Below are 21,333 nucleotides of genomic sequence, written 5' to 3'. Positions count from 1 at the left end.
GAGCCATGGGGCCCCTCTGGACTAGCACCTTTCAAAATTCTCCATCGTGGAGGCGCAATAAAAAGGGAGTCTGGGGGGTCTAGATTGCAAATTCTGTTTTTGTTTTTTTATATAAATATTTTATTAGGTTTTTACACAAAAAATAATACAGAACAAAACTAAAAAATACAAGTTACAAAAACACAAAAACAACAACAAAAAGCAAAAAAAAAAAAAATCAGAAAAGAAAAACATCAATAAAAGCAATTTCATCTTCGTGATATTTCTTTCATTTACTTATTTCCCGACTTCCCCAAACGTCCCTTCACTGTATTCCAAATCATATATTTAATCAGCAAATCCCTACCCTCTATCTTAATTACTCCTTGTCTTAACTTTAATATCTTGATATAACTTATAGATTGCAAATTCTGATATGATACGATAATCTTTATTGTCATTGTCCCATACAGAACGAAGAAATTGAAAAAATCTACATCGGACATTCAAAAACCAACAAGCCTGCTATCCCAGCTATCCCAGCCTGGTTAACCCCCCTAAAAACTCTGATACCTCATAATTAAATACAATATACTCCCATAGAGACTACCTTAAGGTAAAGGGACCCCTGACCATTAGGTCCAGTGGTGGCCGACTCTGGGGTGGCGGCGCTCATCTCACTTTATTGGCTGAGAGAGCCGGCGTACAGCTTCCGGGTCATGTGACCAGCATGACTAAGCCGCTTCTGGCGAACCAGAGTGGTGCACGGAAACACCGTTTACCTTCCCGCCGGAGCGGTACCTATTGATCTACTTGGACTTTGACGTGCTTTCGAACTGCTAGGTTGGCAGGAGAAGGGACTGAGCAACGGGAGCTCACCCCGTCGCGGGGATTCGAACTGCCGACCTTCTGATCGGCAAGTCCTAGGCTCTGTGGTTTAACCCACAGCACCACCCACGTCCCATAGAGACTACCTTACACTACGTTTAAAACCCAAATCACATTTGGGTAGAAACTGTTTCTTAGGCGGCTAGTCCTAGTCTTTATAACCCTGTACTATCCTGCGCTATCTCTGCAGCTTTCTTGTGACACCTGGAAGCATAGATTCCAGGGGGTGGGGAAGGGGGCGATGCCTAACTACTGTTGTCTATGCTCTGGTAACCTCAAGGTTAGATTACTGCAGTGCGCAGGGCTGCCTCTGAAGACGGTTCGGAAACTTCAGCTGGCGCAGAATTCAGCGGCCAGGTTGCTCACCAGAGCAAGATGGTCTGAGCATATTACACCAATCCTGGTCCAACTGCACTGGCTACCAATAAGTTTCCGGGCCCAATTCAAAGTGTGGTTTTGACCTATAAAGCCTTAAACGGCTCAGGACCACAATACTTCAAGGCCCGCCTCTTCCCATATGAACCTACTCGGACCCTGAGATCATCTTCTGAGGCCCTCCTTCGTGTGCCTCCTCCTCGAGAGGTCCGGAGGGTGGCAACATGAGAACGGGGCCTTCTCTGCAGTGGCTCCCTATCCGTGGAATGCTCTCCCCAGGGAAGTTCCCCCGGCGCCTTCATTATACACCTTTAGGCGCCAGGCAAAAACGTTCCTTTTTAACCAGGCTTTTGGTTGATTTGACTGACATCCTACGCCCCCCCCTTTTTTTTTTTTTTTAGGGTGGGGCTATAGGGTTGCTGTTTTTATTTTTACTCGGTATTTTGTAGTTTTATATCTTGATTTTATTCTGTGAACCGACCTGAAACCTCCAGATAACAACAACAACAACAATAATAATAATACATTTTTTATTATACCCCGCCCTCCCCGACCAGAGCCAGGCTCAGGGCGGCTAACACCAGTAAAATTACAATAAAAACATAATAGGGGGGGAAAGAAGAAGAAAAAATCCAATTTAAAATACAGGTTAAAATACAATTTCCAATGCAGCCTCATTTTAATAGTAGCCCATAAATCAAAACCATAAGGGGAGGGAAACATAAGCGTCAGACTGAGTCTTGCAGGCCCTGCGGAAAGATGTCAAATCCCGCAGGGCCCTGGTCTCTTGTGACAGAGCGTTCCACCAAGTCGGGGCCAGTACTGAAAAGGCCCTGGCCCTAGTCAAGATATAGGGCGGTATATACGGTAAATTAAATAAAATAAATAAATAAAAACTAATAATAATGAGGCTCACCCGGTGTTGTCGGCAAGGACCCTCCTGTTAAAAAATTCATCGAGACCCTCGTCCAGTCGGGGCACCGACCCGTTCTCCTGTTCTCGGGACTCTATAGAGCCCACGATTCGGTTCTGAAATGCGGAAGGGCGATGAATGCCTTGTTATCTTGCACCGCCTAGTTCACAAGGAACATCTCCTCCTTATTCATAGGTCTAAAGGAAAAGAGGAAGTCCCACCTTCAGTGGACGAGACTTCCTGTCTAGGAAGGTATGAAAAAGGTACATCCAATTTGTGTTGTTCTAGAGTTCGGTTTGGTTCAAAGGGTGAACGGACCGAAAGTTGGGAAATGGGAATGAATGAGGAAGAGGAAAGAAGCGCATAGATTTGTTAAAAAGAACATAGAATGGGAGAATAAAGGTAACAAGAGAGGAACCTACAAATGGGCAAATGAATATAAAATGGGAATTTGTTGTTGTTGTTTAATAGTTTAGTCGTGTCCGACTCTTCGTGACCCCCTGGACCAGAGCACGCCAGGCACTCCTGTCTTCCACTGCCTCCTGCAGTTTGGTCAGACTCATGCTGGTAGCTTCCAGAACACTGTCCCACCATCTCGTCCTCCGTCGTCCCCTTCTCCTTGTGCCCTCCATCTTTCCCAACATCAGGGTCTCTTCCAGGGAGTCTTCTCTTCTCATGAGGTGGCCAAAGTATTGGAGCCTCAGCTTCAGGATCTGTCCTTCCAGTGAGCACTCAGGGCTGATTTCCTTCAGAATGGATAGGTTGGATCTTCTTGCAGTCCATGGGACTCTCAAGAGTCTCCTCCAGCACCATAAGGCAGTGGAAATAAATGAGGTGGTGGTCTTGTGTGATAGTCTTGTAGTAAGATTAAAGCTTACTGGGAAATGATATATAACTGAAAAGGATGTTCAAAATAACCTTTGGAAAAACAAGCAAACAAAAAAAAAAACACCCAGAAGCTTTTCTTTTGGGAATTATTGGGACAGAACTACCTAAATTGTATAGAACTTTTTTAAACAAATGAATGGAAATGGTTTGTGGAATATTCACAGATAAATTGTTGACAGATAAAAAAACACTGGCAGGATTATTGTAATAACCTGCAGTTTCAGAAGAGTATATGTTTAAATTAGATCATTAAATGAGCAAATTAAATGAATTTGGATATGCAGAAGGTATTAAAAAATAAATTTAAGGAGCCGCAGAAAGAGGGGGAAGGGAGTCAAACTATGAAAGGTTAAAATGAATGTAAAATTAACAAAATGTATAAACTCGAAAAAAGTATAAATAAAAACTTTTTTAAAAAAAGGAAGAAATGAGGGAGCTAAGTGAGTGGAAAGTGGGTGAATTCAACCGGTTGTGGACAGGAAACGAGGGAGGTGACGAGCAGAGAATTTGAGAGACCTTTGCGTCAGGCTGGTGTGTGTGGATGGGGCAGAGATGCCCCTCTGCTGAGACCCTTCTGCCAGCCGAATCCAGCAGAAAGCCCCCAAATGCGGGCTTCAGAGGGTGGGAAGGCGGGGCTGAGCTGGGATTTCAGCCACCACATTAATTGAATTTTATTATTTCGGTCACAGACCAGTTCCATCACACATAAAATATCAAGAAAGTCATAAAACACGATAGGGATACATTTGAATTTGCAATTAGGTATAACAGGGACAATACAGATACAGCAACAGTTAAAAATATATATAAATGAAAAGTTAGTCACTAACATATACCGTATTTTTTGCTCTATAAGACTCACCTTTTCCCTCCTAAAAAGTAAGGGGAAATGTGTGTGTGTTTTATGGATTGAATGCAGGCTGTTCAGCTATCCCAGAAGCCAGAACAGCAAGAGGGATCGCTGCTTTCGCTGCACAGCGATCCCTCTTGTTGTTCTGGCTTCTGAGATTCAGAATATTTTTTTTCTTGTTTTCCTCCTCCCAAAACTAGGTGTGTCTTATGGTCTGGTGCGTCTTATAGAGCAAAAAATACGGTAACCTAAAATTATCATTTAAAACCTTGATCGTTATGATAGCACAGCTTGTTCCCTAAGTTTTATGGCAATCGCACAGAATTTGGCTACCCTTAACGTGATCTCGGGATCCTTGTCCTCTACCAGGGATTTTAGACACTGAAGTTCGCCACCACATGATAGCGTTAGGCACGAGATCAGCCAAGTTGCAAAAGGCCTTAAGGAATTGTGCAGCCCCACCTCTCACGCCAAGAGGCCAAATTTGCGCCCAGCAAGGACGGGAAAGCAACGGGGGGAATAAGCTTAGCAAGAGGAGGAACGGAAAGGCGGACAGGAGGGCCAAAAGCCACAGAGGCTTGTGTGCAGGATACTCACATTGGGCCGGAACCTGCCCTGCGGGGCGGCACGGGGCGGCCGGGGGCGGCTGCGTGTGCGGTGTTCCAGCCGGGCCCCTTCCGTCGGCAGGTCAGAGAGCGCTTCGAAGGACGTGCTCCGGGAATGCAAATATTGGCTGCTGCTGGCCAGCGAGATCCAGCCCAGCGGGGAGTCCATCCTGGGCACAACCAGGTCGCCGTCCTGCTCAGAACCACCTGCAAAAAGAGGATGGGGTTGGAAATGCAAAGAAAAAGAAGGTACATTTTGCCATATGTGGTGGGAATGTAAGAAAGTTAAAAACTATTGGGAAATGATATATAATGAATTGAAAAAAAATGTTTAAATATACTTTTCTTAAGAAGCCAGAAGCATTCCTACTAGGTATCGTAGGGAACGAGATAAATAAGAAAGATAGGAAACTATTTTTGTACGCAGTAACAGCAGTGAGAATGAATATTGATAGCCCAGAAATGGAAGCAAGAAGAACTACCAACACTGGAAGAACGGAGAACGAAGATGATGGACTTTGCGGAACTGGATAGAATGACAGGAAGAATTAGGAATCGACGAGATCAGAGATTTATTGAAGAATGGGAAAAATTTTCAGAATATATGCATAATCTAAGTGAAAAACAAATAACGCTTGTAACGCTTAATGAAGCTTTGTAAAAATGAAAGATAAAATTTGGAGTGAAATTAGATTTAATTTACAAAGTAGATGAGAACTAAGAAATGTGTGGAAAATTGAGAAGGGAAGGAGTACCAGCCAAGTTGAGGGAAGTCAAAAAAATGAGAGAATGGTTTTAAAAATTGTATGAATTGTATGAATTTGTTTTATTTGTAAACTGAATAAAAATTATATATTTTTTTTTAAAAAGAGGATGGGGGTCTGTCTGGTTGGAAAGACTATACCACTTAGAGGGGAGGGGCGGGGGGGGGAGCGTGCCTTGCAACAGGGTGGGCATTTTCAGATGCAATGGAAGAAACAGGGATGGGCTTCGGCTGCAGCAGCAGTTCTGAAAGTGGGGGGTAGTGGAATTGCCTAGGGGGCAGGGTGGAGGTTGGAAGCTGCCCAGAGTGGCTGGAGAAACCCAGCCAGATGGGCGGGGTATAATAATGATGATGAAGAAGATGATGATGATGATGATGATAATAGTAGTAGTAGTAATTTTTATTTATATCCCGCCCTCCCCAGCCGAAGCCGGGCTCAGGGCAGCTAACAACAATAAAATAGTACAACATACCAAAATCATTCATTATAAAATTAACTCAAATCAAACTGATGGTATAAATAAAAAAATATTATTATTATTATTATTATTATTATTATTATTATTATTATTAAATGACTAAAGGTAAAGGTACCCCTGCCCGTACGGGCCAGTCTTGACAGACTCTAGGGTTGTGCGCCCATCTCACTCTAAAGGCCGGGAGCCAGCGCTGTCTGCAGACACTTCCGGGTCACGTGGCCAGCGTGACATCGCTGCTCTGGCGAGCCAGAGCCGCACACGGAAACGCTGTTTACCTTCCCACTAGTAAGCGGTCCCTATTTATCTACTTGCACCCAGGGGTGCTTTCGAACTGCTAGGTTGGCAGGCGCTGGGACCGAACAACGGGAGCGCACCCCGCCGTGGGGATTCGAACCGCCGACCTTTCGATCGGCAAGCCCTAGGCGCTGAGGCTTTTACCCACAGCGCCACCCGCGTCCCTATAAATGACTATTAAATGACTATTGGGTGTCAAAGAGCTGGAATGACTGCATCAAGTTCATTAGCTTTGGTGAATTCGTTAAAGATTTTCAATTGGATTTCAGGGAAAAAAGAACGTGCAATTAAACGTTGCTGTTCTGAATTTTATTGTGTTGTTATATTCCGCAGTGGGAATATATATTTGGCCAATGGAGAGTGATTGATGAGGTGGAGGAATAAAAAGATATGATCCCCTTTAATCAATGGATTGATGACAAGACAACACTCACAACACATGAGCGGACTGCTTATAGATGCAGACTTGATTGGGGGGGAAATATATAGACATTTGGAGCGGGTTCAACCTTGGGTTCCGTGACGTTGCTTGGACTACAACGACCATCGTCCATGGACTGCTTAGCCAACGGACATGGATGATGGGAGTTGTAGTCCAGTGACTGGGAGTCTGGGGGTACACCAGGGGTAGCCAATGCTCCAGATGTTGGGGCCCAGATCTCCATCAGCCCCTGCCAGCACGGCAAACAGTCAGGATGCAAGCTGGAGCCCCCTATCTTCCAGAGGGCGCTGCGGCAGCCCACACTGGCCAGGGTTTTCCAGCCCAGCTGGCATCACTGGGAATTGAGACTGCATTCAAAAGAGACACTCAACCACTGAGCTATGGCCCATCCCCAGAGGCGAAATGTATGGTTGGGAGGGTGGTTTTCGGGGCAGGCAGCTCTCGCACTCACTAATGAAGGCAGAAGCGGGCCGGATCCTGCGGCAGTTCTTCCGCCTCTTGATGGCCATGGTGTCCTGGGGCGAGACGAGAGAGTGGTCAGGCGAACCCCTTCCAGGGCTAGATGGAAGCCTGGGGCCTCCCCAGAGCTCAGCCACTTACAATGCTGGAGCCCAGCTCGTCGTCCGTGGTCTCCTCGTGGTCGTGGAGACGGGGTTTCCCAACCTGCTCCAGGAGGGCGGCGTTGTCTTGGCCCTCGGAAAGCCGGCGGAGGTGGCTGATGTGCTGGGCCTGAGGTTGGGGAGGAGATTGGGGAGGCATTACGGGCTGAGAGGGGAGAGGGAGGCCTCCCCGATGCAAGAGCGTCTCCACCCCCATCGTTCTGCCCGGACGCTGAGGTCCAGCTCCGAGGGCCTTCTGGCGGTTCCCTCATTGCGAGAAGCTAAGCTACAGGGAACCAGGCAGAGGGCCTTCTCGGTGGTGGCGCCCGCCCTGTGGAACGCCCTCCCATCAGATTTCAAAGAGATAAACAACTACCTGACATTTAGAAGACATCTGAAGGCAGACCCTGTTCAGGGAAGTTTTTAACGTGTGACATTTTAATGTATTTTTAATCTTTGTTGGAAGCCGCCCAGAGTGGCTGGGAGACCCAGCCAGATGGGCGGGGTACAAATAATAAATTATTATTATATTATATATAGGTGGCATCTGAAGTTATTTTCAACTGCGCTTTTCACACACTGAATGGCTTTTGATAATGCCAAGGTCGCGGGTTCGATTCCTGCTGCGTATCCATGTTTGAAGGGGGTGGGACTAGGTGACCCTCCCTTCCAAGTCTATGATTCTGCAGAGAAATCGCTTTGAGATACTTTTAGGGGAAGAGACTTGTAATTGGAATCAGCTGAACACATACATATAGGACACAATTACAGTGGGGTTTGCGGTACACTTGCCTGAATTCATTCCCTCTCCTGCTAAAAATAGTGAAAGGGGCATTCTACCTGCTAATTCCAATGGGGGGGCTTCTATGCATTGGCTCAGCACTGGTAGCCACGCACTCTGCACATGCCCTGGGGGGAGTTGGTTAGGTAGCAATTTGTAGAGGTCAGGGCTGAGGCCTGGTCCAATGCCCCCTCAGCGCTGTTTCTAGCACTGAGCCCTGGATTAAATGAACCCCCGGGTGTGTAATTTGGGGCGGAATGGGGCTTGCTCTCACCAGACTCTTGTGAGCGTAGTACAACTCCTGCAGCAGCTCTTCCACAATGGTGTTGGTCAGGTACGTCACCACCGACAGCTTGACCTCGCTGGGCGTGGGATCAGAGATTGAGAGGGTTAGAGAGGTTTGCATACCCCCCTCCCAAACCCCTGTGCCAGTCCCAGTGCCAGATTTACGTATAAGCTAAACAAGCTATAGCTTAAAGGTAAAGGTAAAGGGACCCCTGACCATCAGGTCCAGTCGTGACCGACTCTGGGGTTGCGGCGCTCATCTCGCTTTATTGGCCGAGGGAGCCAGCGTTTGTCCGCAGACAGCTTCCGGGTCATGTGGCCAGCATGACTAAGCCACTTCTGGTGAACCAGAGCAGCACACGGAAACGCCGTTTACCTTCCCGCCGGAGCGGTACCTATTTATCTACTTGCACTTTGAGGTGCTTTCGAACTGCTAGGTTGGCAGGAGCTGGGACCGAGCAACGGGAGCTCACCCCGTCGCGGGGATTCGAACCGCCGACCTTCTGATCGACAAGTCCTAGGCTCTGTGGTTTAACCCACAGTGCCACTTGTGTCCCAGCTATAGCTTAGGGGCCCCCAAAAAATTAAAGTGGAAAAAAACTGGGTGTACATTTCCAAAATATAAGACAAAAAGCAAATAAAACAAAACCTACAGTGTTTTGTGTTGTGTAGGCTCCTATGATGTAAGTAATGGGCCCCACCCATTAGTTGACTACTATGGTGACATTGATATTATATAAAAAATGCATTGTATGAACTACAATTGGATTGTACAAGTTATAACACACTTCATTTCATATTAATAAAGCTATTTATAATTATTTCTAGCTTGCATCATATATTTACACCTATTATTATTTCACGTTGCAGCAAGTTTCTTGAGACTAGATGATGAGACTTTGTAAATTGTGTTTCTAAAGGAACTTTTGTTATTGCCAAATACCAATGTGTTTGCATTATTACGTTTGTTATGAATAAAAAATCATTTTAAGTTAGAGCTTAATATTTATTTCACTATTAATATAGGTAAAGGTAAAGGGACCCCTGACCGTTAGGTCCAGTCGTGACCAACCCTGGGGTTGCGGCGCTCATCTTGCTTTATTGGCCGAGGGAGCCGGCGTACAGCTTCCAGGTCATGTGGCCAGCATGACTAAGCCGCTTCTGGCGAACCAGAGCAGCGCATGGAAACGCCATTTACCTTCCCGCCGGAGCGGTACCTATTTATCTACTTGCACTTTGATGTGCTTTCGAACTGCTAGGTTGGCAGGAGCAGGGACCGAGCAACGGGAGCTCACCCCATCGCGGGGATTCGAACCGCCGACCTTCTGATTGGCAAGCCCTAGGCTCTGTGGTTTAGACCACAGCATCACCCGCGTCCCCACTATTAATATACTTCTCCTTAATTGTACAATGGAACTTCTACTCATGGACAGAATCTGTTCCAGAGGTCTGTTTGTGAGTCGATCTGGGTCGCTGTGAGAAGTGCCGTTCTGCACATGCGCAAATCGCGGCAAACCTAGTATTTACTTCCGGGTTTGCCGCGGTCGCGAGTCGGATTGTTCGTGAGTAGGGGCGGTGGTAAGTCGAAGTACTACTGTATTTCACTATTAATATACTTCTTAATTGTATTTGAATTCAACAATTACTGTGATAAAATACATATTTTGTTATGTGCAAATGGCTTTCGGTACCTATTAGGTCCGTAAATTACCATACAGCATACATTCAACACAAAAAACAGCGGCAATTTGTTGTTGACAAAGGACAGCTGGACATATAAAGGGCCCCATTGCCTCCAGTAGCTGAGGGCCTCATCAAACCTAAATCCGGCCCTGGCCAGGCCCCACTTCGGACAGCATGACTGCCTCCCACCCCACAAGCTTGTGGGGCGGTAGCTCAGTGGCAGAGAACCCGCTTTGTCTGTGAAAAGCGCCATGCTCAGTCCAACCCATGGCATCCCCTCTGTGTCCTCCTGCTCCTCACTTGAGCTTGTTCTGAATGTCCTGGCCAGCCTGCTCCAGCAGAGCCCCCCGGATGAAGTTTCGGGGCACGGTGACGCGCTCCGAAACGGCCGCCAGCATCTTGTTGTGCTCTTCCGCCGCCTGGACGGCGTGTGGGCACAGCTCCTGGGTGAGGGAAACCATTGACTCCAGGATCACCTATAGAGGGGAGAGAAGAAGCAGGTGTGATGGCCTGGGACTCGGGCTCAGACTCGGAACCAGAGGAGACTCAGTCTGCACCGGATCCTTTGCCTCAGGCGGCATCTGAACCAAGTCTGGGGCCTGGTCCTGAAGAGTCCCAGTCTGCACAGGTTCCCCTGCGACAAGCATCAGCTGGGCCGAGTCAGGGGCCTGAGCCTGCCCTGGCTCCAGATGCGGGGATGACCTCGTTGCCTCCAGCTGGGCCATCGCTTACAGCTGCTCCACTACCAGTTGGGTCAGGAGAGGCTGAGGCAGCCTCTGGGTCTAGTAACCCACCGACGTCTCCTGAGCTGCAGAGACTGAGGTCTGAGAGAAGGAGAGACCTGAGTACTCGCAGGAGGAGTGCTCGCCTTCGGGCGAGACAGGGAGTAGTTTGAATTTGATATCCCGCTTTATCACTACCCGAAGGAGTCTCAAAGTGGCTAACAACCTCCTTTCCCTTCCTCCCCCACAACAAACACTCTGTGAGGTGAGTGGGGCTGAGAGACTTCAGAGAAGTGTGACTAGCCCAAGGTCACCCAGCAGCTGCATGTGGAGGAGCGGGGAATTGAACCTGGTTCACCAGATTACAAGTCCACTGCTCTTAACCACTACACCACACTGGGAGGTGAGTCACCGGGGGATCAGGACTGGCCGTTACCCAGACAATGATAAAAGGCTGTTGGACCATGCCTCAGGTTGTGGGAGCAACATTGGTGTTTGCCAGAACCTGCCTGAGATCTTGACCTTGCCTGGTTTTCTGCCTTGTGTCCTGCCTTGGCCCTGTTGGACTGACTTCTCACGGAACCCTTGGATTTGGGACCAGACCTGGACTGCGTTACTCGTGTTACCCCCAGGTCCAGCACAGTAGGGCAGCCGGCTGGGCAAGAGAAGAGCCTTTGGGATGCCTTGATGCCAACCGCACGGCGGGTGTCTTTCTCAAGAATCAAACCCGCCCTTTCGCACAAGGCGACGGGTGTTCCTGCAGAGGGCTGACTGGTTCCCGAAGGCCCAAGGGGCCTTCTCCTCCATTTATTTGGTCACCATGGCAACCACTGGCTTCTTCAAGCCTCTTGGTGTGTTGAACCAAAGGTGAACCGTTCCAAAAGCTCTGCAAAGACCATCTTGGTCAGGCATAAGCAAACCCGGCCCTCCAGATGTTTTGGGGCTACAATTCCCATCATCCCTGACCACTGGTCCTGTTAGCTAGGGGTGATGGGAGTTGTAGTCCCAAAAGCATCGGGAGGGCCGAGTTTGCCTATGCCTGATCTTGGTAGTCAAGAGAACCCCACAATTAATTGGTAGTGGTTGCAGCAATGAGCTCATAAACGTTTATATTCCCTTGCTTCAATATGCTCTGGTTATCTCCCGGCTTGGACTGCTGCAATGTGCTCTACGTAGGGCTACCTTTGAAGGTGACCCGGAAACTACAATTAATCCAGAATGTGGCAGCCAGACTGGTGACTGGAAGAGGCCACCGAGACCATATAACACCTGAAAGACCTACAATGGCTCCCAGGAGGTTTCTGGGCACAATTCAAAGTGTTGGTGCTGACCTTTAAAGCCCTAAACGACATCGGCCCAGTATACCTGAAGGAGCGTCTCCAGCCCCATTTTTCTGCCCAGACACTGAGATCCAGCTCCGAGGGCTTTCTGGCAGTTCCCTCCCTGCGAGAAGTGAGGTTACAGGGAACCAGAAAGAGGGCCTTCTCAGTGGTGGCACCCACCCTGTGGAACGCCCTCCCCTCAGATGTCAAGGAAACAAACAAAGGCGTCTGAAGGCAGCCCTGTTTAGAGAAGTTTTTATTGTTTGATGTTTTATCGTGTTTTTAATATTCTATTGGGAGCCCGGATAAGAGGGTTGGATTAGGACAGGCTTCCTCAAACTCCCGATGTTTTGAGAATACAATTCCCATCATTCCTGACCGCTGGTCCTGCTAGCTAGGGATCATGGGAACTGTAGGCCAAAAACATCTGGAGGCCCGAGTTTGAGGAAGCATAGATTAGGACTTGGGTTCAGATCACGGGGCGCTCGCTGGGTGACCTTGGGCCATGCACAACCGCTCAGCCCAATCTACCTCACAGGGCTGTTGTGGGAATAAATCAAGGAACGGGGAGAACAACGTACAGTGGTGCCTCGCAAGACAAAATTAATTCGTTCCGCGAGTTTTTTCGTAGAGCGAGTTTTTTCGTCTTGCGAAGCACCACGGCCGGGAGGGGTGGGGAGAAGCAGGGCAGCTGCCGCAGCCGGTCCTTGGACTCACCCGTGCCTTGTGGACACCGCGCGAGGCAGCTGCTGGAGGGCGGCGGGGCGACTCTGGCTGCAGCGCTGGTTGCTGGCAGCAACGGCTCCTGAGGGGAGCGCGCGAGGGCGGTGGGCAGCGGCGCGAGGCAGCCGGAAGGTCGGAAGGTTGGCCAGAAGGTGGGAGGGAGCCGGAGGAGCCGTCAGCAGGAAGGTGGGAGGGAGCGGGGAAGTGAGCGTGCGACCATCGCCATGACAGAAGAGGCAGGGCCGTTTCGTCTAGCAAAGCAAGCCCTTAGAAAAATCCGTCTTGCGAAGCACCTCAGAAAACGAAAAACCCTTTCGTCTAGCGGGTTTTTCGTCTTCCGAGGCATTCGTCTTGCGGGATACCACTTTATGCCGCCCTTGAGCTCTTTTAGAAGAAAAGTGGGGTTTTAAAATGCAGTAAATGAAAAACCGAAAAGCAAAATGAAAACAGGACCGTGCCCTCGCAATACCTGCAGTTCCTTGTCGACTGCTTTTGAGACCTCATTGGCCACTGATTCTAGCCTGTGCCGGACTGGACCGTCGCTGGCCAAAATGTGCCCAAGCTCATACAGGCTGGGGAAGAGCTAAGAGAGAAAAAGAGAAAGGATGCTTCGCGGGTGCTTTTCTCTGTGTGTGTGTTTTTTATTCAATAAACTGCAGTAAAAATATCATCATTAAAAAGCACACAAGGAACACACCTACAGAGACCTTTCTGCAGTTTGGGTTTAGATCCAGACTTTCATGGAGAACGTTTGGGAGAGAAATTTAGTACAATACACTACAAATCTCTATTACGGTCATAGGTAAAGGTAAAGGGACCCCTGACCATTAGGTCCAGTCGTGACTGACTCTGGGGTTGTGGTGCTCATCTCGCTTTATTGGCCGAGGGAGCCTGCATACAGCTTCCGGGTCATGTGGCCAGCATGACTAAGCCGCTTCTGGCGAACCAGAGCAGCGCACGGAAACGCCGTTTACCTTCCCACTGGAGCAGTACCTATTTATATACTTGCTCTGGTGTGCTTTCGAACGGCTAGGTTGGCAGGAGCAGGGACTGAGCAATGGGAGCTCAACCTGTCGCGGGGATTCAAACCGCCGACCTTCTGATCGGCAAGTCCTGGGCTCTGTGGTTTAACCCACAGCGCCACCCGCATCCCTTTAAATAAATAAATAGCTGACAAGGCGAAGAAAGGGTGGTGAATACAGCACAAGATATTATGGGCTGTCCCATGATTCCGCTGGATGAAATAGCGGAAGAACGTTGCCTCAGGAGAGTGAGGAAAATTCTCAGGGCCGGCACTTTCTTGATCTCCTGCCCTCGGGCAGAAGATATAGAAGCAGTCGCACCAAAAGGGTAAAGAACAGCTTCTATCCATGGGCTGTTAGGGTGCTGAATGAAAAGATAACAACAGGGCAACTGACTTTTGGGTTTGGTGGGTGTGCATCAGTAAACAAGGGGAATTAAGACTAAGAGAGCTGAGTGCGGGGTGCTCGTGTAATCTCACTGTATACAAGTTGTACAAGTGACAATAAAGTATTTCAATTCCATTCAATTTCAATATGAAGTTATATCAGCCACAAAACTCCCCGGGTTACTTTCGTCCTCTCACTGCCTCTCAGTCTAACCTACCTCACAGGGTTGTCGTGAGCATTAAATGGGGAGGGGGAAATGAACCACAACACCTTCAGATCCTCGGAGGAACCGTGGGGCTAGGAATGTAAATAAAGAGATGAAGCTCACCGCCCGCGAGTTCTTGGCTTCCTTCATGAGTTCCCGGGCGTAGAGCACTTCCTCCTGGATCGTGTCGGCGGAGCAGGTCCGCAGCAACCGCACCTCTTCCTGGACCCTGACACAGAGGCGGCTCATCATCTAGGGAAGGGGCAAGACAGGGGGCCATTAGCTCCTGCCCCTCGTCAAGGCGCCAAGTCCCGAACCCGCTGCCCAGCCAATCACAGCAGCCCCTCCGGGCATGGGGCGGACAGGCCGCGCTCGTTCCCCACGGGCGCTCACGGGGAGGGGTGGCAAGTGTGTGCCGAACAGGGAGATGGGAACGTTTACTTGCTCGGCGCTATTGGTGACGATTCCCTGGTGGAGGCGGAAGGCTTGGTCCTGGGGGAATTTCTGCGAGTGGTTATTCCTGAGGAGACACCACTGGATCTGAAGGGGAGAGAGGAAGGGGGAAAGAGATAGGGGAGGGATCATGCCAAAGCTGGGATTTGGTGACACTCCTGTGCACCAACAGAGGAAGTGGGCATTTCTCCAGAGGTCCAAATCTATTCAAGTTTCTCCGCTACAGCTGCCGCAGACGACGATTTCTAAAGAAATCCTCACAAAAACTCAATTTTCCTCTTGCCCTGAATTTCTGTATGCCGCTCCCCCCAATACAGTGCATAGCCGTCAACTTTTCCCTTTCCTTGCGAGGAATCCTATTCGGAATAAGGGAATTTCCCTTTAAAAAAGGGAAACGTTGACAGCTATGATACGGTGGTACCTCGGTTCTCGAATGTCTCCGTTGACGGACGTTTCAGAACTCAAACACCGTAAACCCAGAAGTAAATGCTCCCGTTTTCGAACGCACCTCAGAAGTCGAATGGCTTCCGCTGAGGCACTGCTGTATTGTTCTCAATTTTCTCTGTAAATTTGCAGACCGCCCTTTGCACCTCGGTTTTCGAACGTTTCAGATGTCGAACAGTCTTCCGGAACGGAACCACTTTATATGTATTTTCGCAAGCAATTCTCCCTCATAAAATGCCCCTTGTGTGTCATTTCCACATATAAAGACTTTTGCAGCCAGACTTTCTCCCCATATGTCCATTTTTACACACATTACTTGGTTGGGGGGCAGCGGCAAGTGTAAAATTCGCAGAAGTGTAAGTGCTTAAGGATCGTTCGAGAGGAACGAGTTGGGTAGTTTCTTGCTAAAATGCAAACGGGACCAACTTATTCCCCTCATCCCGAGGCCCGTAGGGAAGGGGCAGGGCTCACCTTTTGCCACACCTCGTCCGTCCTCTCAGGGGCGTTTCGGTAGGCCGCCGTGATGTCGCTCATGGGGAAGGACATGAACTTGAGGGTGTAGTTGCTGCAGAAGAGGCCGTTTTATTTATTTATTCGAAAGCATTTATAAACCACTTAACGTTTCAGAAACCTTTAAGCCATGTACTCTCTTTCTCTCGTGGAAACGTGAGCATGAGAAGCCATGTTTTTTGTTGTTGTTTTTTTGGATTTGATATCCTGCTTTATCACTCCCCTTCAGGAGTCTCAAAGCGGCTAACAATCTCCTTTCCCTTCCTCCCCCACAACAAACACCCTGTGAGGTGAGTGGGGCTGAGAGACTTCAGAGAAGTGTGACTGGCCCAAGGTCACCCAGCAGCTGCATGTGGAGGAGCGGGGAATCGAACCTGGTTCACCAGATTACAAATCTACCACTCTTAACCACTACACCACACTGGCTTTCGACTCCCCCCGCCCCCCTATTCCCTCGAGGAAAAAGAGTACAAAACTGCACTAGTTACTCACTTCTCCAAGGCCCTGGCGATGTCCTGAAAGCCTTGTGCAGTTGTATTGTTCTTATCCCAGGAAATACTCCTTGAAAGCAAGAAGGGGGGGCAAGTAGTGGTTGTGATCCCACCTCTTGTTTTGACTTATCAATTCCTGACCCACAACCAGCAATTGAGTTCCTTCCCTCCTTGGCTGCCAAACAGCAGTTATGTGAAGCAGCCTCCGTTAGCAACTACTCTATTCTGAACTTTAAAAATGGAAAGCATAATGCTGGTGGTCAACAAAAGAGGTTTAAAGACTCTCTCAAGGCAAATCTTTAAAAATGTAGTACAGTGGTACCTTGGGTTACATACGCTTCAGGTTACATACACTTCAGGTTACAGACTCCACTAACCCAGAAATAGTACCTCAGGTTAAGAACTTTGCTTCAGGATGAGAACAGAAATTGTGCTCCACTGGCGCAGCGGGAGGCCCCATTAGCTGAAGTGGTGCTTCAGGTTAAGAACAGTTTCAGGTTAAGAACGGACCTCCGGAATGAATTAAGTGCTTAACCCGAGGTACCACTGTATAAACACCGACAACTGGGAAACACTGGCTTGTGAGTGCTCCAGTTGGAGAAAAGCCTTTACCAAAGGTGTCTTGGGCTTTGAAGACACTCGAACTCAGGACGCAAGGGAGAAACGCGCTAAGAGGAAGGCACGCTTGGCAAACCCTCACCGTGATCAACTCCCGCCCGGAAACCGATGTCCCCATTGTGGAAGGACGTGTGGATCCAGAATTGGCCTCCACAGTCACTTACGGACTCACTGATAAAACCGTGTTTATGGAAGACAATCTTACTCGGCTACGAGGGATCGCCAAAGAAGATAGGAAGACACAGTACACCTGACCAGGAGCCCATTCTTAGAATACTCCATTCCATTTTCCCTTCCCTGGTTTCCTATTTCATCCCCCACTTATCATCTCCAGGTTGTGGGATCGAGCCGTACATTGAGCAAAAGATTCCTGCTTTACAGCAGTTGTACCAGATTACCCTTGCGGTCCCTTCCAACTCTATGATTATATAAACCTCCATACTATTTGGGGGTTTTTGTGGGGGTAGAGTTGCAGCCAACACAGCGCTACCCTAACTCAGCGCCCCCTCAGCGCAAGGCTACTGCCATTGGACTTCCCCACCCCTTCTCCTCCTCCACAAATTCACCCTCTAAATCTATTATAGGGGGTTCCCTCGATTTGCTAGTGCAGATCTGGGGAAGAGAAGTGATCCCAGAGTTAATCCTTGCACGGATCCCATTGTGCGAGCAGCAATCCTTGTGCTGATGGGGAGTCTGAGAGAGCGCTGAGGTAAATTTCCTTCCCTCTCAAAGAAGCCCAGGCAGGCATTTTTGGGTCCGTGTGGCAAATTTTGGGGGGCAAGTGTACCCCAGAGATCCAAAGGCTGGGCAAACCAACCGGGAAGCCCCCACCCTGCCTGACCAGCCAGTTTTCCCCGCCCACCTCAGTGTGCTGTTGATCTGCAGGGCTTTCGACAGCATCTTGGCTCCGATGTCCTCCATGCAGTTCCCACTCAGGTCCACTTTGGTCAGGCAAGTGTTGCTGCCCAGGGCGTTGATCAGGATGCTGGTGCGGGTTTTGAGCCGGGAGTCGGCAACGGAGAAAGACTGCAGGGACTTCGGGGTAGCAGGCAGGACGGAGGAGAAAAAGAAGAAGAAGAAAAGGACAGAGTGAATGAGCATCTCATCGTGGCACAGGGCTTAAGAGGGCCAGATTGGGACTAGGGGCGGAGAGTGGCCGGGGTTCAAATCGCCACTCAGCCACGATGCTCACAGGGTCTGCGTGAGCCAGTCACCACCTCTCAGATTATCCTACCTCGCAGGGTTGTTGTGAGAATAAAAGGGGACGGGGAAGAATTGCCTGCGCCATTGTGGTACCGATATATATTGATAGATAGCCTAAGATACACAGGCAGTAAGAGAAAGTGTGAAGAAGATGTCGTGGCGCCTTTATTATACAGTGGGACCTCGGTTTAACAACAGTCCTGTTTACAGACCACCTCTCCTGGTCTGCCCGCAGAGGACCGTAAGGTCCATGAATAATCATAGTTTACAGGTCCCGGACCCTAAGGAAGTCAGACTATCCTCCACCAGGGCCAGGGCCTTCTTGGTGATGGCTCCGACCTGGCAGAATGCTCTGTCCCATGAGACCAGGGCCCTGCAGGATTTAACTTCCTTCCGCAGGGCCTGTAAGACAGAGCTATTCCACCTGGCTTTCAATCTGAACTTAGCCTGATCTTTTATTCCCCTTCCTTCCCTCCCCCTCCCCTTTTTATGAAGATTACCCACTCTGGGATCCCACAGCTAATTCTCCCCTGGTCTCCAAATAGAACTAATTTAGCCAGCTAGCCCTGGTGATCATCTAATGTTTATTGGATAGATTTCCCCCCTAAACTGATTGATTTTTGAATTCTGAATTTATTGTTATTCACGTTTTATACTGTATTTTATGCTGTTTTTTGTTGCATTAATTAAGTGTTTTAAATTTGTTGTTAGTCACCCTGAGCCCAGTTTTCTGAACCAGGAAGGGCGGGGTATAAATAAAAAATTATTATTATTATTATTTTCAAAATACAGTCTGGCCCCCCACAAGTTCTGAGGGACAGTGGACCGGCCCCCTGCTGAAAAGGTTTGCTGACCCCTGACTTACACACTCCTCTTCCTGGATCATCTGCACAATCTTCTGAAGGATTTCCTCCAAGGTCCTACAGAGAGACAACAGGGGGAATGTCAGGCTGAGGAACAAGAGCAACGTGGGGCTGTCAGGGCAGTTTGTTTATTTATTTGATTCCATTTACGAATCACTCCCTATAAGGCACCGTATTTTTCGCTCTATAAGGCACACCTGACTATAAGACGCACCTAGTTTTTAGAGGAGGAAAACAAGAAAAAAAATATTCTGAACGAAACAGTGGATGTATGATTTTTGTGGTTCGTGCTGTGGCTACAGACATGTGATTTGACGGTGAGTTTGGGGTAGCCCAATGCAAAAATCTTGAGAATCCATGTGGATCCGTGCTTTGTAACCACATTTTTGCGCCATTGCAGCCCTACGAAACAGTGGGTGCAGGATTTTTTTGGTGCAGGCTGTAGCCATGGATGTGCTATGTGATCTGATGTGAATTTGGGGTGACCCAATGCAAAAATCCTGAGGATCCATGTGGATCTGTGCTTTGTTTTTGCACCATTGCGGCCCCACGAAACAGTGGATGCGTGATTTTTTTAGTATATCTTGAAAAATGATTCCACTGCAGAACTGCTCCATATGTTTGCATATATCACCAGGGGCTTGTGGGACTTCTGATTCTTCATGAATAAACTTAATAAGATGGAACCAAGCTTGCCTTTTGACAAATCTCTCCAGAAAAAGGAACCTCCAGTTTGTTTTTAGAGTTCCGCTGGGTTTTCCCCTGTGCTTTAATGACCATCAACTTGTGCATATTTCTTTTTTTAAAATTGTGGATTTCAGCCACACTTTATCAACATCTCATACATCGATCAGAGATCTCTATGGTCAAACGGTTCACAAACCTTCCAAACGAAGAAGCAACTTAAGCGCAGCGCCCCCTAGTGACTAAACTACAGCATGACACCATCGCCCTGGATGGTCCTAGATCGCCCAACCCAGGGGCGACATGGCCCAGGGGCAGAATTTGGGCTTTGAAATTTCAGTGGTGCCCTGTGTGATGCCAACATTCAGCGCCCAAATGCTTCTCGTCTTCTGTTGTTCGTCATTATTGCAGTATACCCTGCGGCTCCCTCTTGGCTCAGCGCCCAGTGTGGGCCAACCGTTTGCGCTCCCCTAAATCCGCTTCTACGTAGCCCAGGTTTCGTGAACCACCCTGGGACCTCCGGGTATAGGGTGGTATATAAATTCAATATATAAATAAACCCACCGGGATTTGACATTGAAGTTCTTGCCCAGCCAGAGGTGCTTCAGAGACTTGTTCCTCCCTAGCGCCGGGACGAGAGTCAGCAAGTCGGCGTCGAAGCCTGGCGTGAGGAGGAGGAGGAGGAGGGAGTGGCAGAATAGGTCAGGAATGTTAAGTACAATGCTTTAATTGACACAGAAATGAAAAATGGCTGAAGGTATATTGCAGAAGATTCAACATGGGGTTTTTCCCCACCATGGGGCTATATTAAAGCCAAGGAGAGCCCTCTGAGCTTTTGCTAAGTTAATGAATAACTAACTGATTGTTGTTTCTCAGGTAGCTAACACATAAGGGTTGTAACCTTAGATAATATCGTGAGAGGTATTGGGTTGCAAATCTCCATTTTGAAGGGAGATGCCTTTGTGAGTCTTTTCTCCCAAAGTCAGCGGAGTAAAGATGTAAAATGAAGCTCTCCAAAAGGGAGAGTAAATAGCCTGGAGGCTGCAATGCAAGCTGTGGAGAGAGAGAAACCTTTGCTTATTGGTCTGTTTGGATTATTTCGTATTTTGCAAGATGCTGAGCCTGTGCTGGAGAGCACAAGGCATTGTATGGATATTTCGGACACACGATTTGCTTTATTCTGTTTTATTTTAAAGAGATCTGCTAGTAAAAGTTTGAATATTTTTTTAAAATGGGTCTGGACAATGATTTATTACAGAAGGAGTCAGTTCTTATGCTTCTAGTCACTTCAGACTGCACAATATCAATATCTACAACAAGGAAGGGCAAACACAATATTTTACTGCTGTTAGCCGCTCTGAGCCTGGTTTCGGCTGGGGAGGGCGGGATATAAATAAAAGATTATTATTATTATTATTATTATTATGGCAGGAGCAGCAGCTGGGGAGCATCATGGTCTCACCATTGTCAGAAAGATCTAGACTACTCAAGGCGCTGATTCCAGACAGCTGCTCTTGAAGGACTTGAGCCCCCGGGGAGCGCAACTAGGTAGGAAGGAAAGGAAGACGGAGAGAAAGAGAGAGAGAGAGAGAGAGAGAGAGAGAGAGGTTTAATGAGTGTCTCAGAGAAGAAAGAGTGTTCAAGAAGCCTATTGTATCAAACGGATGCTGGGAAGCTCTGAGGTAAATCAATCGCCTCACATGGAAGCAGCTCGGCCCCCAACGCCTCCTCTCTGAGAAGACGTCTGCACAAGAAGCCCACCCCTTTTGCCCCACCCCGATTTACCTCACATCCACTCAGGTCCAGGTGGAGTTCACTGAGGTGGGTGTTGGCCGACAGACCTTGGAAAAGAGACCTGAGCG

At 48.4% G+C, this 21,333-nt stretch overlaps 1 protein-coding gene across 1 annotated transcript in view; it reads right to left on the bottom strand.

Annotated features, from left to right (window-relative positions):
- The window catches only part of CARMIL3 (capping protein regulator and myosin 1 linker 3), an 84,991-nt gene that overhangs the window by 13,910 nt on the left and 49,748 nt on the right, over positions 1–21,333 (bottom strand). The window contains exons 17-32 of the mRNA XM_083410027.1: positions 21,257–21,326; positions 20,934–21,015; positions 20,036–20,132; positions 18,790–18,844; positions 17,584–17,756; positions 16,105–16,173; positions 15,574–15,667; positions 14,647–14,745; positions 14,329–14,457; positions 13,061–13,174; positions 10,125–10,300; positions 8,131–8,218; positions 7,077–7,205; positions 6,928–6,991; positions 4,491–4,705; positions 2,159–2,271 (exon numbers count right to left, since the gene is read on the bottom strand). Of these exons, the coding sequence (XP_083266153.1) occupies positions 2,159–2,271; positions 4,491–4,705; positions 6,928–6,991; positions 7,077–7,205; positions 8,131–8,218; positions 10,125–10,300; positions 13,061–13,174; positions 14,329–14,457; positions 14,647–14,745; positions 15,574–15,667; positions 16,105–16,173; positions 17,584–17,756; positions 18,790–18,844; positions 20,036–20,132; positions 20,934–21,015; positions 21,257–21,326 (1,767 nt within the window). The remainder of the gene's footprint in view (positions 1–2,158; positions 2,272–4,490; positions 4,706–6,927; positions 6,992–7,076; positions 7,206–8,130; positions 8,219–10,124; positions 10,301–13,060; positions 13,175–14,328; positions 14,458–14,646; positions 14,746–15,573; positions 15,668–16,104; positions 16,174–17,583; positions 17,757–18,789; positions 18,845–20,035; positions 20,133–20,933; positions 21,016–21,256; positions 21,327–21,333) is intronic.

The sequence above is a fragment of the Podarcis tiliguerta genome, assembly GCF_965153285.1.
Source record: "Podarcis tiliguerta genome assembly, chromosome: 13".
NCBI lineage: Eukaryota > Metazoa > Chordata > Lepidosauria > Squamata > Lacertidae > Podarcis > Podarcis tiliguerta.
The sequence above is the reverse complement of the archived record's forward strand: the minus strand, read 5'-3'. Positions and strand labels throughout refer to the sequence as shown.